This window comes from Varanus komodoensis, unplaced genomic scaffold (genome assembly GCF_004798865.1).
Source record: "Varanus komodoensis strain SLA01 unplaced genomic scaffold, ASM479886v1 scaffold3, whole genome shotgun sequence".
Lineage (NCBI taxonomy): Eukaryota > Metazoa > Chordata > Lepidosauria > Squamata > Varanidae > Varanus > Varanus komodoensis.
In genome coordinates this window covers 12390906-12410439 of record NW_025335761.1, presented here as the reverse complement: position 1 = coordinate 12410439, position 19534 = coordinate 12390906, and the positions used below count along the sequence as shown (strand labels likewise).

At 46.5% G+C, this 19534-nt stretch overlaps 1 protein-coding gene across 1 annotated transcript in view; it reads right to left on the bottom strand.

Annotated features, from left to right (window-relative positions):
- Window positions 1-451: 451 nt before the first annotated feature.
- Window positions 452-19534, bottom strand: part of CUNH11orf49 (chromosome unknown C11orf49 homolog) — a 142039-nt gene continuing 122956 nt past the window's right edge. Inside the window, exons 6-9 of the mRNA XM_044436918.1 lie at window positions 19081-19276; window positions 14361-14470; window positions 1571-1634; window positions 452-1329 (exon numbers count right to left, since the gene is read on the bottom strand). Coding sequence (XP_044292853.1) covers window positions 1158-1329; window positions 1571-1634; window positions 14361-14470; window positions 19081-19276 — 542 coding nt within the window. The 3' untranslated portion in view covers window positions 452-1157. The remainder of the gene's footprint in view (window positions 1330-1570; window positions 1635-14360; window positions 14471-19080; window positions 19277-19534) is intronic.

Here is a 19534-nt window from a genome sequence, read left to right as displayed (position 1 = left end):
CTTTTGTGAGTTTTCTCTTCTTCAGATGTAGCCTCTCAAGCTCTGGGTAGATCTATGCAGACAAGAACCATTCCCCTTCTGTATACTAAGGTCAAGGAACAGAGGCTACAAGTCTAAGAATAGGTCACCAATTTGGAGGATTGATCTGAGGTTTGAAAACAGGCTTAAAGTTTAGCAAATTTTGCTAATTTCCCCCCTTTTGAAAATTGATATGTACTGCTTTACTAAGCTACTTTTTAAAAGATCTCTTTCAAGAGTTACAATTTATTAACTGCCATGTAGTTGAGATTTGAAATCTTTTGCCCATACTGATCATGCTCTGAGCTGAAAGCAACTTCTCCAAGTTGACTTTGGTACTTTACTTTTAGTTTCCAGAGACCACTTAAAGCAATTTTAAGCAGTGTTGTCACCTTATATACTTAAGCTCTGGGAAGTCTCAGACACACTGTTGTCTTGTACAACATGCTTTATTTTTTATATATGTCACAGAGAAGTTTAAAGCTTTATGAAATTACAATGAATAATCTTCTTCCCCTTTCTCCTAAACTGAAGCCAATAAGAGGGTACTGAAAAAAATCTATCCCTTGTCCAAAGGTGTAGAGGTCTCCCTACTTCATTAATGGGTATCTCAGTAAGATAATGTTCTAGCCAATCTGAACAGAAATCTGGAAAGGTATCAAGCTTAATTAGTGGGTGGGTATATCCATCAAAAATGTAAAACAAATCTTATATGGATTACAGATGTGCTGTGAGCTGTAAGCTACAGGCTCTTAAACTACTTCTCCCCTCACTGTTGGAGGATGAAGATATTTGCTGGAGCAGTATTAGGATTAATTCTTAAAGAAGACAAAAGATAACTTACCAGCCCTAGTACTAAAATGGTTTTACGAAATTCAAGTTAATTGCCATGGGAGGGCAGTATAACCCTAACTGAAATCAGTCCTGGAATAAGGTATATTCAGTTCTTGTGGAAGTATAGACAAAGAGGCTGAAATTTTGGGTAGAGTAAATTTGTTCTGTCTTACTAGGAGGAAGCCCTGTGACTGTGGACCACAGTGGTCTATGTGTGGTGCAAAGTCCTGGAACTGCTGCTTTGCCATCCTTACTACCCATATTACTTCATTCAAAAGGCTCTGGAACTGAGCTTATGTTCTCTGTTAGTTTTCAGAAGAATCTGTCTCTTCAGTAGAGCCATCACTCTCGGTGTCGATTTTTCGGCGGTGATGGAGAGGCCTCCAAGGAGAACTAATGCGGGGAGAGGGGCGGGAAGGCAGGCTTGCAGTGTCCCCTCTCATGTTGGATATAGAGAGCCCTGAAACCTGGGCTACCCTGAAAGAAGAGAAGGGTGCAACTGTCTTAACTTGGCATTGATCAAGTTATTAATTGTAAATGCATACAAGCAATTTTTAACAATACATGTTGCTGGAAAAAATTAGGGGGGACTTAGTCCTCTGATAGTATCATTCAGCAAACAGATATTATTTGAGTGGTGAATGCCCACATGCACAGCTTTGGCAGCAGACTTTGAGCCCCAGACAAAACAAGGTTGTTACAAACAAACCTGACTTACAGTTTGTCTAGCTCCTGATCCATAAGTGGGTCAAGCATCAGATCTGCTTTATCTGGGAGGGCACCTGGAATGAAAGACAGCACAAGGAAAGGATGAGCCTGAGCAGCCATCACCTATGTACTGCATTACCTTGCAAGTTCACTGGCACATGATGCTGACCCAGTCAAGGAAAGGTAAACAGTCTTTGTTTTTCAGCTGGACCATGCACTAGCACAGGGGAATTCATGCTCCAAATGTTGCCCTCTGTCCAAAGTAAGGTGTGTTCCATGGATAGGAAGTGGTTGCGTGATGGCTATATGTTGTTTAGCCTCTTCTATGAACCAATAACATGTGTAAATATGCATTTATCCTTCTAGCTGGCTGATTCTCTTTTCACAGCAGCACTGTTTTAGTAGTGGCACAAGATCATGTCTACAAGTCCCTTCAGCTTGAGAGAGTTTTGTTAATTGCTTTAAAAACTATTATGCTAGCTGTACAAGCCACTACACATAAACATTCCCCAAGAGACAAAAAAAACCATGAACTTAAAAGTGGCTGATTCCTGCAAGGGTCATCTGAGTTGTGTAGAGAGAGAAAGAGAGGGACAGACACCCACCCACTACTTCAGTTGCCAGGAGTATCAGCTGAGGAGCAGCTACCTGAGCAATCACATTTTGAGTGTAATGCTGAATCTAGCCCATTGTATGCAATGTCAAACATAAATAGCACCCTGAGCTTTTAAAAACTGGTAATTATTTAGGAATTCTATACCCTCCCTGCTTTATGTTCCTGCAACAGCCCAGCCACACTTTATAGAATGTAGCCCAGGAAGAGACACTTCATGGCCCTCCAGGTGTTTTGGCCTATAATTTCCATCAATGCTAGCTAGTGCAAGCGATGGTGAGAGATGATGGGGGTCATGTGTAACATTTGGAGGACTACAAGTTGCCTGCTCCCAGTTTAATCCAGGACACATTTTGTATGTTAAAAGAACAGCCATTTTCCTGGCATAAGCTCCTTCAACAACAGAAAAAAGATGCTTAGAGAAAATTTATGTGCTGCAAAGTGAGACTTTCGTTCATGATAAACTGCATTCTTGCTTAGCAGGTGATACATGTGCTGTTCTTCTTATAGCAGCCACCATCTTCTGAGGACTGCTCCACAGGTAATTGAGCTCACATCCACCAAAGCAACTGTAGTGCTGAAGGGATGCACAGGCTGGCCTCTGCCCTCAGCCATCATTAAGGCCTGCTGAGATGCACACACTCCTTTCCTTCCTCACCAGCAGTGCAGTCTACTAGCACAGCTCATATGATACTGCTGCGATGACAGAACACCACTGGGTGCCTGAATTGGTCTTGTCTTCCCATTTCCTTTGCACCGTTTGTTTTGGAGTGCGGGCCTGTGTCCAGGGATTGTCTTAGCTCGTCATCTCTCTATAATGCCTAGAAACTCTTAAGTGGTTTATAAATGATGATGCAGAATTAGCAATTTTCCACGTGTAACATTCCGACATCTCTCTGTTTATATATACATAACCCCTTGAAACACTTAGCAAAAAATTTTGTAGTACCTTAAAAACTACAGCTGTATTATGGCATAGGGGTTTGGCTTTTATGGACTACAATCTGTTTCATTAGAGCTATGAAAGCTATTACCCTTGGCAAGTTCAAGCCGCCATTTCTCCTACCAGGCTTTCCACTCTGCATAAGACTTCCAAGGAGTATTTCAGCATGAAACTGCTCAATAAAAAGTAACCAAGAACCTTCAGTCTGTCTGTTTCTATGAATCGAATTAATGGTCTTCTGTCACCCTAAATTATTACCTATTGTTGCTGTTATAAATGGGCACTTAACAATTATCTACAGAAAAGCAGGTTGCTCACCTGTAACTGATGTTCTTCGAGTGGCCATCTGTGCAGTCACACATATGGGTGCTGCGCCTGCGCACTGCCTTTGGCCGGAAGATTGAAAGCTAACGGTTTTGGCAGGAAGCTCCGCTCCCCCTCCCCCCTATAGCTTATATAGAGCGGAGCTTCTGCCATTTTGTTCAGTCTTTGAAGACCGAACTTTCGCCCCCATGTGCAAAAAAGGAGTCCCTACTAAAGATGATATCGGTACCATGAAAGAAAAAAAGGTTCGCTACCGATGAAAATATTTCCACTCACTAACACCGAGCGGGGCCGGCGGGTGGGTTGTGTGACTGCACAGATGGTCACTCAAACAACATCAGTTACAGGTGAGCAACCTGATTTTCTTCGTCATGGCCTCTGTGCATCACACATATGGGTAGATTAGCAAGCTTACCCTTATTGGAGGAGGGAAGGTGTCCTTAGCAAAGAATAGAGGAGAGAACAGCTCTGCCAAAGGAGCAGTCTTGCCTAGCATGAACATCCAGCCAATAATGCTTAGCGAATGCACATGGAGTCGCCCAAGTGGCAGCTCTGCAGACGTCGTCAATTGGAACTCCCGACGCGAAGGCAGAAGAAGCAGCGACAGCTCTAGTAGTATGACCCCTTGGAATTGTAGGTAAGTCAATCCTAGCCAGCTGATAGGATAGAGTAATTGTATGAACTATCCACTTGGAAAGTCTTTGAGGAGTAACTGGAAGACCCTGATTTTGCTCAGAGTATTTGACAAAGAGCTTGTTGGAACGTTGAATAGACTCAGTCCTTGATCTGTAAAAGGTCAGGCAGTGCTGTACGTCAAGTGAGTGTAAGGATCTCTCTAGCAGATTCATTGGGGACGGAAAGAAGGCAGGTAAGACAATGTCTTGTCCCATATGAAAGGAGGTGGCCACCTTGGGAAGAAAGGATGGATCCATTCACAAGACAACTTTCTCTCTGTGGAAATTTAAATATGGAGGATCTACCCACAGAGCACAGAGCTCACTAGCTCTTCAAGCTGATGCAACTGCTACAAGGATCGCCGTTTTCCAAGAAACAAGGCGTAAATCGATTGTCGCTAAGGGTTCCAAAGGAGCCCTTATAAGCGCTTGTAAGACCACAGAAAGACTCCAGGTAGTCATCACTGGTCTGACTGTCAGGTTAAGGTTATAAAGTCCCTTAAGGAATCTCTTTATAAATGGTTGAGAGAAAATGGATGAACCCTGAACTGTGCCACGGTAATAGGAAATTGCTGCCATGTACACTTTAACAGAAGACAGTTTCAGTCTGGAATGGTGAAGTTCTAATAGGAACTGAAGGATGTATGGATGCTGCACATGGAAGAAACAAACGAGACTCAGCAAAGGTAGAAAATCGTCGCCACTTAGCCAGGAATGACTTCAGTGTTGACGGCTTCAACACAGAATCAAAAATGTGCCGAATGTCCGGGTGAAAAGTTGTCAGATCCGATGGGACTTTCATTGGATCCGATGACATGGGGAAAATGAATGGATTCGAAGCGTGGAGCAACGCATCAGATCCAGAGACAGGATTCGAATCACGTGTAGATGCTGTCAGTACCGAGGCAGTGTCAACTGTTATTGGATTCACCAGGCTGTCAATTTCAGCTACATTAAATCTAGATGGTGAATTGTGCCTTCTCGCTGGGTTATGAGATATGGAATGAGTGGAAGATGGAGATATTCTTCTTGAGAGATGTGAAGAAGCGTAGAAAACCAGGCTTGGCATGGCCACCAAGGGGTTATCAGCAGTCCTGTGGCCCCGTTGTGGATTATCTTTGATATCACTTTCATAATGAGGGGAATCGGAGGGAAAGTGTAAAATTTTAGATTGTTCCAAGGGATCATGAAGGCGTCCCCTAATGATTCGTGTCCAATTCCCGCTCTTGAGCAAAAAGTGTCACATACCCTGTTCTGTCGGGTGGCGAATAAGTCTATGTCTGGGAAACCCCAGCGATGGAAGAGGTGGTCGCATGTCTGGGGATCTAGTTCCCATTCGTTAGATGTGGACATGTGTTTGCTCAGAAGATCGGCTTCCACATTGTCCATACCGGCAAGATGTACTGCCATCGGAGTAATGTCTCTCGGGATGCACCATTCCCAGATTTGCATCGACAGCCTGGCCAGAGTTGGCGACTTTGTCCCACCTTGCTTGTTCAGATAGAAAACCGTAGCAACGTTGTCTGAGGTTATCTGAACGACTCGATGTCGAGGTACATCTTCGAACAAACGCAGGATCTTGAACACAGCCAGGAGCTCCAAGAAATTGTTATGATTCCTGGATTCTCAGCGATTCCACATGCCTTGGGTGCGTAGATTGGAACACACTGCTCCCCATCCCAGCAGGGATGCATCGGTACCGAGGGTCACTGAAGGGCACTGTGGTCGGAATGGAACCCCCATGGTAAGGTTGGCTGGAACCGACCACCAGAGCAGAGAGTGGAGAACAGAGGATGGAATCCGAATCAACTTTGTCGGTAGATCCGTTTGTGGCCGGAACATTTTGTTGAACAAAAGCTGCAGAGGATAAAGGCGAAGTCTGGCATGTGGGACCACGGCAACTGATGCAGCCATATGCCCCAAAAGTCTCTGGATGGACCGGGCAGGAACCGTCATGTCTCGTCGCATTTGATGGATGTGCCAGGCAAGAGTCTGTTGTCTATCCCGAGGAAGGAAGGCTTTTGCTACCGTAGAATCCAGACTGGCTCTGATGAAAGTTATCGTCTGTACCAGGAGAAGAGAAGATTTCTTGGTATTAATACATAGTCCAAGATCCTCTAACAGGGCACAGGTCGTACGTATCGAGGCAAGAAGTCCCTCTCTGGATTGGGAGACTAGCAACCAGTCATCAAGGTAAGGGTAAATTTGCACACCCTGGAGCCGTGGAAAAGCACAGACAGGAGCCATACATTTAGTAAATACTCTCAGAACAGTAGCCAGTCTGAAAGGCAATATTGTGAATTCGAATAGTTGGGCTGCGACAGCAAAACGAAGGAAACGCCTATGACAAGGGTGAATAGAAATATGGAAATAAGTGTCCTTCAAGTCCAATGAAGCGAACCAATCCTCTTTCCTCAGCAGCAGTAGGATATTTTGAAGGGTGGTCATCCTGAATTTTTTCGCTGTGATAAACCAATTAGTATTGCGTAAGTCCAAGATTGGACGCAGACCACCATCCCACTTCGGAACTGTAAAATATCTCGAACAGAATCTGTGAAGTCCATCCGTCTGAGTCAATTGACGAATCGCTCCTTTACGAAGAAGCTGTCGAACTTCATCGAGCAATACTGGTGAGCATGAGGTGAACCGGATCAGACTCGATGGAGGAACGATGTCGAATTCTATCTGATAGCTGTGCTGAATGATGGACAATACCCACCGATCAGATGTGATGGACTCCCAAATGGGGAGTTGGCTTCTCAGCCAGTCCCCAGATGAGAGAGGGGTGGATAGAGTAGGAAGGAGAGGAATGGTTTGCCCGTCCCGTCAACGTTGCCTCCTATCTCCATCGAAACGATGACGGTCCTGTTGGTATTGTTGTGGGGGCTGTTGACAGTGGCGTTGTTGTTGCTGCTGCCTGTGTTGGGGCTGCTGTCTGGCTTGATATGGTTGTCTGTAAGAGGGTTGGGTCCAAGACCACTTACGTCTGGTCTGAGGTTGGAGTTCCATCCGCTGGGCCGTCATATGGAACTCGTGGATTTTCTTGAGTTTATGGTCAGTTCTTGAATGGAAAAGCCCGGACCTGTCAAAGGGCATGTCCTCTATCCTCCTCTTCGTCTCCTCCAGAAAATTACAGTTGCATAGCCACTCATGCCTCCGGAGGGAGACGGCACCGACCAAGGCCCTCGAGTCTGTGTCCACGTGGTGTCGAGCAGTGGACAACTGCTGGACCGCGACTTGCATGGCCTCCTTTATAAAAACTTTTGCCAGATCGCCCTGGTTATCTGGAAGGGCCAAGACGACATTGTGGAGGTGCTGCATAATGAAATACTGGTACCTCACCCGTGTCGCCTCATAGTTAGATATTCTAAGCCCGAGACGGGAGGCAGCGTATACTTGTCGGGCCAGGGAATCGATCTTTCTTCCCTCTTTGTCTCTAGGCACGGTATGACCTCCTGCCTCTCTGCCCTGGGAGGACTCCACCACAACCAAGTTTGGTTTAGGGTGGTGGAGGAGGAAGGGGATGTCCTCCTCCCTAACTCGGTACATGAATTCGTACCTCCGTGAAGTTGGCTGGGGATGGGCGGGCAGGTCCCACGGTTGTGTCATAGCCTGCCGCAAGGTGGTGATAAGCGGCAGCACGATTGAAGTCGACTGCTCCCCGTGGACAACGTCGTAAAATTTGTCCATACTAGGTCCGGGCCGCTGTATGGTGTCGATTTCGAGGGACTGGACAAGATGCGACATCAACTCCACAAAGGAGACATGGGATTCATCAGGCAACCCGGGTCCCTGGGAAGTTACTGCGATGTCCGGGGAGGTGGAGTCGACTTCGGACTCATCGGAGTCTATGCCGTAGTATGGAGGAGCCGATGAGGAAGACTCTGCCGGTGATAATGACCGACTACTCTCTTCCCTAGTTGGTACCGGCGAGGCACACCTTGGGACCGAAGATAACGGGTGGTTGCAAGGTGCTGGCGGAGAGAAACGTCCCCTTGGGGCCGGGTAGTGCCTGACGGAATGAGGATCTCCCCATCCATGGTAGTAGGAACTGTAAGGGTGGTACCATCCCTCTGATCTCAGCTCAAAGAAGTGACTTCTGTGGCTCCTGGGAGGAGACATTTCCACATCCGCTTCCAGTGTAGCTGGGGGCATAGGTGTGGGGGACCTAGCCCTAGGTGGGGAATCCTGAATCTCCCCATTGGAAATCGACTCCCTCGGTGGAACTGAAAGAGGCTCCGACGGAAGCTCGGCCACGTGTCAAGGGGACCCTGGAGGGGTAACCCTCATAGCTGCCTGAAGCACCAGGCCCGGTGGTGTCAGTACCGCGACAGCCATCGGAACCGAAGGGGCCGTCGAACCCGAGTCTCGGTGCTTGGGGTGCTCCAGGTCCTTGGGCTTCTTAGGAAGTTTTCCAGCCTTATCCTTTCTGGCCTTCTTGTGGTCAGCCAGTTTGTCAGAACCGGTGTGTTTCCGTTTCTCATGCTTCTTCTTAGGTGAAGAAGCAGGCCGATCGCCCATGGTAGATGCACCTTCATCCGAAGGGCGTGAGGACAGAACCACAGAGGAAGAGCCAGGCTTTGGAGCAGATACTAGTGGGTCGGACTGGAGGAGTGCCCGGTCCCACAGAAGTCTCCGGAGGCGGTTCTCACGGTTTTTTCTGACCTGCTTGGAGAAGGCCAGGCAGTGAGAACACTTCTGTCCTATGCCCTTCCCCCAAGCAGAGGAGGTATAGGTCATGCGGGTCTGCAGGAGACATTTTAGACCTGTATTCTGCATACTTGCGGAAAGCCGCTCGTTGCGCCATCATAGAAAGGGAAAAAAGAGACGACAGTGCAGCGGGTAATAATATATTTTTGGTTTGTTTGTTTTTTTTAATAGAAAGAAGTGAGTAAGAAAAGTAGAACGAGAGAAACAACAGGAACCACTAGAGGCAACAAGAACAAGAACTACTGGAAAACAGGGATAATAAACTTGGACAGAGAAGAACAATCGCAAATAGTGAGAACGAGTAAACGGTCAGAGTGAGAGCGAAAGCAGCATGAGGCACAACGAACGGCAGTCGCAAAGACTGAACAAAATGGCGGACGCTCTGCTCTATATAAGCTATGGGGGGAGGGGGAGTGGCGCTTCCCGCCAAAACCGTTAGCTTTCAATCTTCCGGCCAAAGGCACTGCGCAGGCACAGCACCCATATGTGTGATGCACAGAGGCCACTACGAAGAACTGGCAAACTACTTTTTGCATCATGCTGCCACTTAACCATCTAGTTCACATTTTGCACCCTCAAATCTATGTGTATGCAGCTGTCTGTCAACAGAGGATGCTAATTCATATAACTTGGTTGTGCAACTTCTGGTTCTGCAGATGTTTGGTCATATAATTCTCACCAAATACAGCCTGGTAAATACAGCCAATGGTGACAGATGGTAGATTGTACCTGAAGCATGAAGAGGCCACAAGTTGCCCACTCTTGATATAATTGATGAGCAGAACTCTAGTCCACAAAAGTTATTTTACCATAATCAATCTGTTGTGTTTTTAAAGATGACATAAGTTTCTTGGCCCTACAGTCCTATGAAGCACAGGCAGTTGCTCTGAAGGTCAACAAACCATCACACTCAAAACCTTTCTGTGCTCATGTCAGCAGAGTGAAAGAGTAGCTTTCTTGTGCCTTTCTCCCTATTCATATTTTAATCACTTATTTCCTTCTCATTACAATCAGCTGAAGGAAGACATTTATGCCAGCTCTGGAGCTGATAACATTACACCCACAGACCTGTACACTGAGTACATGTTTAGAGATGCCTTGGACTTTGAAGCCTCCATATTCTTGCTCTGTATCCTTTTACTTCTCCTAATATTGGAGCAGAAAAGGATGCAGATGTTTTTGCAGGGCTGGGGTGCCTTTCTGCCTTCCAGGACAGATCTCTCCATATACTCTGCAAGGGAAGTTCCAAACAATTTTAGGGCTCCTGACACTCTTCTGGCCAGGAGCCATACGACTGCAGTCTTGTTCTTGTTGGTAGTCCTGCATGGCTATTTCTCTGAAAAGTATTCACACATGTGGAGGGCTGTTATATATTAAAACTTCTGTAGAGAAATTAGAGAAGTTCCTACACAGAAGGTTGGTGTTGGCAGGAAAGGGAAATAGGACTTTTATACTATGCAAAGCATTCCTGCATAGTTGATCTTTAAGCGTAATTCATGTAGGAACTTTCTTCCAGTCACATGCTTCAAATTCTATAAAGTACCATTTTGGCCTCCACTTAGACAGACTAGACCAGCACAGAACTGTTTCAGGAGCAAAGAGCCTAAATATTTATAAAAAATAAGGACAACTGGCTGTGGTTTCTCCCTCTAACCAAGAAATACGACATTAGCTATCTTTTCTTTTGCTCCCTTGAGGACTGACCATGTTTAGAGCCATGGGGAGAATACTAAAGTACTGCCTCCCTGCTTCTTCCTGGAATACCATCTGCCTAGGGAGGTTCCCCATCCATTTTTATCTGATACTGTCACTTGTTGAACCATACACAATATAACTCCCACCCTTACTCATATTAATCTTCAAAGGTAATTCTGTCAACCTTGCCCTCTCCTGTTTGGGCTCCTCTGTGCTTCTCAAGCAGCCTTCAGGACTTTGCAGGCTGTACCACTATTCCTCTAGTGTCTCCTGCTCAGAGCCTTTTGCTCACCTATGCTGTTCCAAGGCTCTTTTGTTGACAGGCCTTTCCATGTCCCTCTAGCCTCAGTCTCTTGCTTTCCCTTGGCCTCTCCTGCTGTCTTTTACAGTGTGTCAACACGAATCACGCAATCACAATGAATAAAATCTTAATGGTCCTTCCCTTGGCAGTATTGGCAGGAAAATGTTGAGTAGAGAAGCAGCAGGGGAACAGAGTACTTTAGTTCTCCTCCACCCTCCCACATGTTCTAAATATGTGCCTGCAAGAGGGCAAATACAAGAGATGCTTTCCTTTGTATGAGGGTGGGTAGCAGATGGGGGTTAGCACTCTGTCCCCCAGTGCTTCATTCCTCACTGAATGCTCTTTTGACTGCTTTGCAGCCAAGGAATAGGCCACTGGGTTTGCCCGGCATGCAAGCACAAATTTCCAGATGGACGTGTAGTTCAACTCTGAGCAACAGATTGGAGCAGTTGTGCCACTTCCGCCATCTAAGTGTTAAGGTGACAATGTCCGTAGGGAGAAAAGTCTATGCTTGCATAGCACTACATGATTAAGAACAGGCTTTCAGATCTAGGGAAGCCTATGCGGGTAGCAATCTTTGGGCACAGATTCCCCCTTACAGAAGTCCACATCCAATGCACTGATATCAGCAGTGTAGCTTGGTCAGCTACATGGCTTCAGAGATGGGGCCAGCAGCACAGTCCCTTGATCACAGGAGCACCTCTTTCCATGACTAAAACATAAGGTTACAACTGGAAGGGAGTGTCTCTTCTCTCAATCACTACCTCCAGCTAATGGAACCTGTGCCCTGAAAGGAAAGTAAGCTTGAGCTAAGGTTCTGGTCTCATCCCAGGCATGTGAAGTCCACACTTTACAGTTAAGATCCCCCACTACCACGCAGCAAACCAGGTTCCTAGTTGGTCTTTTCCTTGTATCCCTGTAATGGAATGTTCTCATGCCCTGGCACTGTGCTCGAGGCACTCCAAAGCAGCAAGAAATCTTCGGTGCCTGCCACCTGCTTTCCACTGCCAAATCCTGATCTCATTCCAGTCCTTGCAGAATGTGGAGAAAAGTCTTGGGGGTGTTCCACGCTCTTAGGAGGACTGGTTAACAATATGCAGAGGACTGGCACATCCATACTGAGTCAGGAGTTCGGCTGGGCGTTGCAATCTGCCTGACAAACTCATCAACCCAGCTCTAATCCCTGGCTCTCCTCCTTTTCAAGGACTCTGCAAGGCTAGGAGCAGCACAGGCCTCTGCCTGAAAGCATCTTCCCTCTCTGAAGCGCTCACCTGGAACTGCCCTCGCTGCAGGGCTTCAGGGAGGCTGTGCTCCCTTGGAGACCAAAGCTGTTTCAAATTGTCCTGTGTGCAGGGAAGATGAAAAGGCACCAGGAGATGAATCCAACTCTGCTTGCCAAGACGACAGCACCTGTTAGACTTGCGGCTGCTGCCCCTCCCTGCGAGAGGCCTCCACAGAAGGCTGGCAGGGGGCCAGAGGACAGGCCTGCCTTAATGGAAGGGAAAACCCACACTTTGCACAGGGCACAATGGCGGCAGCAGGCAGGGCTTTCTCAGCCCATCTGTTTGCTCCGCACCTTGCTGAAAGTGGATTAGGCACAGCCAGGAAGAAAGGCCCAGCTGGGTGCCATCCAGACGTCCTCTGCCCCATTGAGTGCCTGTCCCCTAAGTGATACGCAGAGGGGATTGCAAGCATGCATGCCTATCCCTTTGATACACAATCTTCATGCTGCTGCTGCAGAATAAACATACTTCCAGCAGCAGCTGAACTGTTTGGTCAAGGCAGGGATATGGTGAGGGAGAGAGCAGCAGTGCCGGTTTGTGTGACAGCACGCCCTTGGGTAAAGCAGCAACCAGCTCACCTAGGGGACAGCCAACTTCCCAGCTCTGGATCTCTCGCCCTTTGCTTTCCCTTGGCATCTCACCTTTTGACAGCTGTCAGCAGAAAGCAAGGGGAAGAAAAAAGCCTATTTGGACCCTCTGTAAGACAAGGTCTAGGGCTGGTACCTGCTGCACTTTGACCCCAGTCCCACTGCCAACAATGCCCCACTGCCCCACTAGGGATCCTAATTCCTACACCCGTGCAACTCTTACACAGTTGCAGCTAAAAATGAAATAGAAGGAAATGAAAAGTTTGGTCACATTATGTGCACAAAACAATTTTAAAATCTGTTTCCCACTCAGTGACAGTCTCTACAAGGTGCTAATCAGGCACCTTGAAGGAGTTATGAGTGGCCGCCAGAATGAAAATAGCAAAAACCACAGCTGCTAAGTTGGCTACTAAGCACCCAGACAAGCTTGGCAAGAGGGACAGAGGACTTTTGCTATACGCGCCAAGTAGCTCAGTAGCTGATTCCCAGGAACCATCTGGATTCAGATGATGTGACAACTCATTCCTTAAAACCATCCATAGGTTGTCAGAGGGGCTTGTTGCCCTCAAGCAAGCCACCCTGTGGCAATCAATCTTGTTTTGTGCAATGCACAACCAATCATGGGTAACATGTGGGTTGTGGTTTGCTGACTCATGGGCTGTTGTTGTGCCATGGGTTATTGTGCTATCTGAATCTAGTTGTACTAACAAGCCATGAACCAAAAACAACTGGTAAAGAGATTGCATGGTTTGTTGTTGGGTTATGACCTAGGGGTTGTGCAAGCTTAATCATAGTTCCAACAACCTGACAATCCACAGTTCAACAACAACCCATACTCAGTCCTTGAGTGTGGGTTATATAATCTGAATGCCAACATTGCTTTACTGATTAAAATAAAAGAAACCACTTTTTAAAATGGTGACTGGAGGAGGGGGATATCTTTTGGTGACATCATAGGAAATCTTTCTTTTCTCTTTCATTTCATCTGACGGTATAGGAAATCAATCAATTAATTTAGCACCACAGCTTCTGCAAACTTGTTCAAATTTTCCACTAGCCCGAGCTTGCCCAGAAGAGGGATAAGTATATCTGGATGAACTACATGAAGTGAGGGCGGTTCCAAACTGCTCCTACCATAGGTCTGTCTTCTGGGACATTGCTCAGTGTTTGTCCCAGGAACAGCTTTTCTCCCCATTTGGGATCTCAGTGAATAGACCTGGGAACAATAAAACATCAAGCCTGTATTCCTCAGAGAGCTGCACCCAATCACAGCTGTATAACAAGAGGACCTGGATAAGAACCATGTTTCCTAAGGCATATGTCACCTTCACACACCTAAAAATGTTCTTTGGGTCAGAAGCACTGCCAGCATGGCTGATGGCCAGGAATGCTGGGAGTTGAAGTCCAAAACATCTGGAAAACTACTTTCTCCACACCCCTGCTTCAGGCAACCAGGAGGAATGAAGACAAGTTTTAGAAGTGATTTTTTGTACTGCCCTGCGACAAGTGGCTTGGTTTTGCTCCTAAGCCATCTATGATTCTTTGCTCCAAAGGCAACTTTCTGTAAAACCCCTGAATTGCAGTCCTGACAAAAGCATATTTCTTGATGGCTGCTTGAAACCTACTACTGACTTCCCTACATCAAATAATCAGGAAAAAAAAGTATTTACCAAGGGCTCTGTTGATCCCATGATGCTTTGCAAGAGCCATCAAAAATCCATAGAAGGTCAGTCTTTGTACACTGCTCAGAACCTCCTTGACAACCGCAGATGGTGGGCAGCTAGGAAAATACAAGGAGCAAAGGAACAATAGCACAGCATCGGTTCCAGTATATTATCTCCCTTGAAGCTTCTGGATGGGCAGGTGCCTTGGATTACTCTAAGCTTGAGGGCCACTTCCCACTCTGTAATATTATGGCATCCATGGGGTCCTACTAGCAATCCTGTACTTAGGAAGCCACGTGAGATGGGTTAGAATTTTGAGGAGGAAAACTTTTGGCACTGCCAAGCTACTCCCAGATTCTTTGCAGGTATTGTGCCCTTTTCAGAAGTCAATCTAGCATTAGGATTTATCCCTCAAGCTATGCTGTCATGGGAATAATTACTGGAAGAACGCTGGCAACTTAAAAGGAAAAGTGCAGGAAGGGACCCTGCATTGCCTATATAGTTTGCTGCTTTCACTGCATATTTGAAAGCCTCAGGACAGACCCCAAATGAGAATAATTTCTTCTTAAAACCCTCCCATGGTTTATTGAGCAGCAGGCTACCCTGGACTCCAGTGGGGAGAGCACTGTTTTATATATCAAACGAGAGGTTTGAGGGTGCAGTCCTCTCTGGAAGCCATACTTGCAGGTTTGGAAATGGCCATTCCTGCTGTTCCTAAGGCAGTGTCCTCACCACCTTCCTCCACTTTTCTCCATTGATGTGCATAGGAGAGGGTGAAGATGCTGCACTACTGAAAATGGCTGGTGGAAGGGCTCCCCGGCCCATAACTGAGGCCCATGGGGCAACATCTGTTCATCCTGAAGACACGGGAGCAGATGGAGGCTGGCTTTGGCAGTGCGGCTTCACCACCCCCATTCAAGCCTATTAAGAAGCCATCCCAGCAACTTGTGCATGGGATAAAATTCTTTGCGTGTGCACACCCATGATCTCTATTTCTGTTTGTTTTCTCTTAGTCATGCTTGCTCTCTCTTGTTCTCCAAGTGTTTTCTCTGACTCATTTTCTGTGTATGTCACTATGTCCCCCCCCCCCCCCCCGTGTGCTTCTGTCCCTGCGTACTCCCTTCTTGCTGTGTGTGCCTCTGCTTCTGCTGCCTCCGCCTGTGGTTTCTCTCTGTGGGTGCAAGAAAATACACACAGAGAGGAAGCGCACTCCCAACGTTTCATGAGTGGTCACATCCCTTGGCAGCCATTTTGTTACTACCACCCACACACTCCACCACAGCCATTTTATGATGGTGCCACAATGCTTCTAACATTTGCAAATATGCGTGCGAGCCCAAAAATGCTGGGGTCCCCTCTCCTACCCCAGGAGAGGTGTGAACAGACTGTGCCTCTGATGTGGCGGGAAGCTGCATCCAGCTGGCACTCAGGGGCACCCTCCCCTTTAAAATGGCACAAGGTTAGTCCTGGCACTGGGAATGAGCACCGGGCAGAGTCCTGATGCAGACTGTGACCACCACGTTTAGTCTGTTCATTCATGTTTGTGCAGAAATGTGATGTGGAATACAATGAAGCACAGAGGGATACTTAAAGGGACTGTTAGCAAACCTGACCATTTCTAGCAAGATGGTTCCATTACACAAATGACAGTGTTGGACTAAGAGAGTACAGTTATTATTACACTGCATTTATAACCCACCTTTTTACTTCTTGTGAGGAACCAAGGGTGGCTTACATAGTCCTCCTCCACTCCACCTTTATCCTCACAACAACAGCCCTGTGAGGTAAGTTAGTTTGAGAGCCTGTGACTAGCCAAAGTCACCAAGTGACTTTCATCTGTGCCTTAATATATTTTGAACAGTAAAAGGCATTCATTCTTTTATCATCTTCAGAAATTCTCCATATTGTTTCTTTCTTATTTCATCTCCAGCCATCCCTGACCCCTCTGATCCATGTCTTTTCTACTTTCAGCATAAATTATATCCTAAGTGGGGTGCATTTTAACCAAGTTGAAAGAGTTACTTTTCAAGTGCCTCATCTGAGCGGCATCAACAAATTAAATTAATTTAAGTGCATCTGGCTGTGCATCTCTAGGAAGCTGGAGCTCAAAATATCCTCACTGCTGCAGGGTAAGCTGCCTAAAAGTTGAGGGGTGGGCTCCCCAATGGGCATGACAAGGGCACTGAGCTGCCTCCCTTCTCTGCCACCTTCTCTCTCTCTCCTTGTGCCCTGTCCAAGCTACCCGGCTGTGCTCTCCTCCCATGCTAGATGATCACTGTGGCTACTGGACACTTACTGCCTGGACTAGAAAGTGATCCTATGTGGCAGAAGCAGCATCATTTTGGCAACTGCGCACAAGCAAGCAAGTTTACAAAAAGGAAAAGGGCGTGCTTTACTTAAAGGAGCTCTGCTAGGCAGACAATCAAATGCAGTGCTGCCCTCTCCAAGATGGAGTGGGCCAGAAGGGCAACAGAGGAGATGTGCCCCCAGACAGCAGAACTGCTACCCTGGACTGGGCTGGCTCAAACACCCTTTGCCTGCTGGCCAGCTGGAGAAGGCGCTGTGTGAGTCTGGCTGCAGCACGTGCTCCTGGCTCCCTCTCATGATGAACTGAGCAGCTGAGCTCTGCCATGGGTGGGTGTGTGGGGGGATCAAAGCAGACATTTTCAAGAATATCATTTTCATCTTCACCCTGGTATGATCTTACTGTCCTGTCCCCTCCACCCAATTTCTTGCTGCTGGTGACTGCTGATCTCTCCGTTCATTCCTGAGTGGCTAGGGGATCGTTTTTCTACAGTGGTGGATCATTTCCTTTGGCATATTTAAATCAGTTCCCACCAAAGTCTAAGTAATTAATTTAAAAATATTCCCATGATGTTGTAATTGAAGAAATACTCATTAGAGGCATTTATTTAACCCTATACTACCATGTTGTATACAAATATATTTGGATTTGGGGTGTGTGTATGTGTGATTTGCACATTGATATGTATGTGTGCATGCACACAGACTTCTTGGTGAAGGTGGATTCTATCCTGAATATAAATCCTTTTTAATTTATGGCACTGCAGTAACTTAAGATGACATATTAATATTATTATTACTGTAACAGAATATACATTATCATGTATTATTAGTCTCTGCCAAGTGCTCCACATGCTTTTAAATGTTGGAATATGTAGAATGATCCTGTGTAGGTCTACTCAGACATAAAACTCAGTGGGACTTACTTCCATGTAAACATATCTGTATTTGTGAGAAACAGTTTTCACCTCTTACTGCTTCCCTTTCAGCTCTCCTAAAAACTGCTTTCTTTGGATAAATCCACAGCAGGGAGCAAAGGTATGGAGAACAGGCAAATTTGCGCCTTGTTTGGTCCTTCATTTTCCTTTGCTTAACCAATAAATCTCACTGAAGATCGTGCCTGCAATCTAGTTTGCTACATAATGCATCTCAGTCACAAGATGTACATATGGATTTTAAAAAACCCTTTCCTTCTTTTTGGTGGAACAAAGTAATGCATCAAAGCATCCTAACCAAGTTCTATTTGTGTAATGCTTGCTGGGCCACACTTCTAAAAATAACCCCATTTCTCACCCTTGCAGTCACTGACTCTAATTGCCCATTACTTCAGTTTGCCTGTATATGAAATGGGTTTCTTTTTCCACCATCCCCTTTGCTTTCAACAAGTGGACACTGTAGCAGAGGTCTTGGGAGGTTGGGAAGGGTTAACCAAGAAATTGGTTGGCTTAGGAGGCACTTCAACTGTCAGGGAGAGGGAGTGATTTGTGCTCTTCTTATCACAAAAGATGGCTCCAAGGACATCTGGCTAGAACTATTCCCTTGGACAGTGATGTTGAGAACTGCTGGTGGCTGGGAGAGTGAAGCAGAACGGGGCCCCTCAGAGAGGCTGCCTGGCATCACTCCACCACCAGAGAAAAGGGCTAAAACCCCTGACTTTGGAAGGTCTTTGTCTCCTGCTGGACCCTGATCTGGGACGAGGTGTTATTCCTGGATCAACTACTGAAAACTTTGTAGTGAGGAGACCTGTGTTTGGTAACTCAAAGAGTAGGCTTAGCTTTATTGTTTTATTCCAGTGCGGCATCAAAAAGTCCAGGTGCTTAGGGCTGGGACGTGTGTTCAGATGTGTTAGAAATTCTTTATGCTATGTATTATTGCTGCTATCAATGTGCCCTTTCTCTTTTCTTTTCTGCATCCCAGTCTCCCAACTCCCCTCCTGTTTTAATAAACTCACTGCCACAGATGGCTCTCTATGTTGTTATTCTGTAGACTTTTTCTGGGAGAAGGAATTGGTGGGTTGAGCTGAGCTGGGAAAGTCTTGTGCAATGAAGTTTGCAGGGCTTGTATAGAAAAGCAGTTGCCCTTTGCTCTGCCTTCAGTGATCCCCTTTCCATCCCTCCTGTTGGACTGGCCATGAGCCTTACTGCTAGGAGCAGATGTCTACTCCACAGAGAAGCTGGACCATCAGTTCAGAAACCCATAAAAGTGCACTGTATTTGTAGTGTTTTCCTGATGCAGCAGGGCAGCAGGGAGCTGAGGAGACAGGGCAACCTGCAACACTGCCATCCTTGGGCATGCAAAATAATTACTTTGCAGAGATCATTCCTGCAGCCAGCAGTTCAGGGAGCCCCGCCCTACACAGTGTTTCAAGGCATAAACCAAGATAAACCAAGGCTTGATCTTATCGACTACTCCCGGACCTTACCTGTACTTGGACCTGTCACACAGGGACTCCAGGCACTGATAAAATGCAGATGTCTCGACGCCATCCAGTGGGCTGCATTCACTTAGAGCTTGACGGGAACGGTGCTGCCCAGAAGATGATGTAGGCACAATGACAGTGTTTGGATTCTTACCCGTCAAGAGTTCTTGATAGATGGCAGCCACGCTTTCAAGGAACTCTGTAAAAAAGAAAGGAAGGATGACACAAAGAAAGGATTGCGCAGTTACTTGCATATATAGAGATGCAGAATAATACAACATGATGGGATTGCAGGGTGAACTACTGCCATTCCGTCTGCTACTCTTAACATACCCCTGACAAGAGCATGGAAATTTCTTGACCGCTCAGAGTACACGTGAGAATGTGATTTTACTTGCTTTGTGATGTGGTGAGGTGCCCCCAAATTCCTGAATACCACAGCCTAATAACAAGCCTC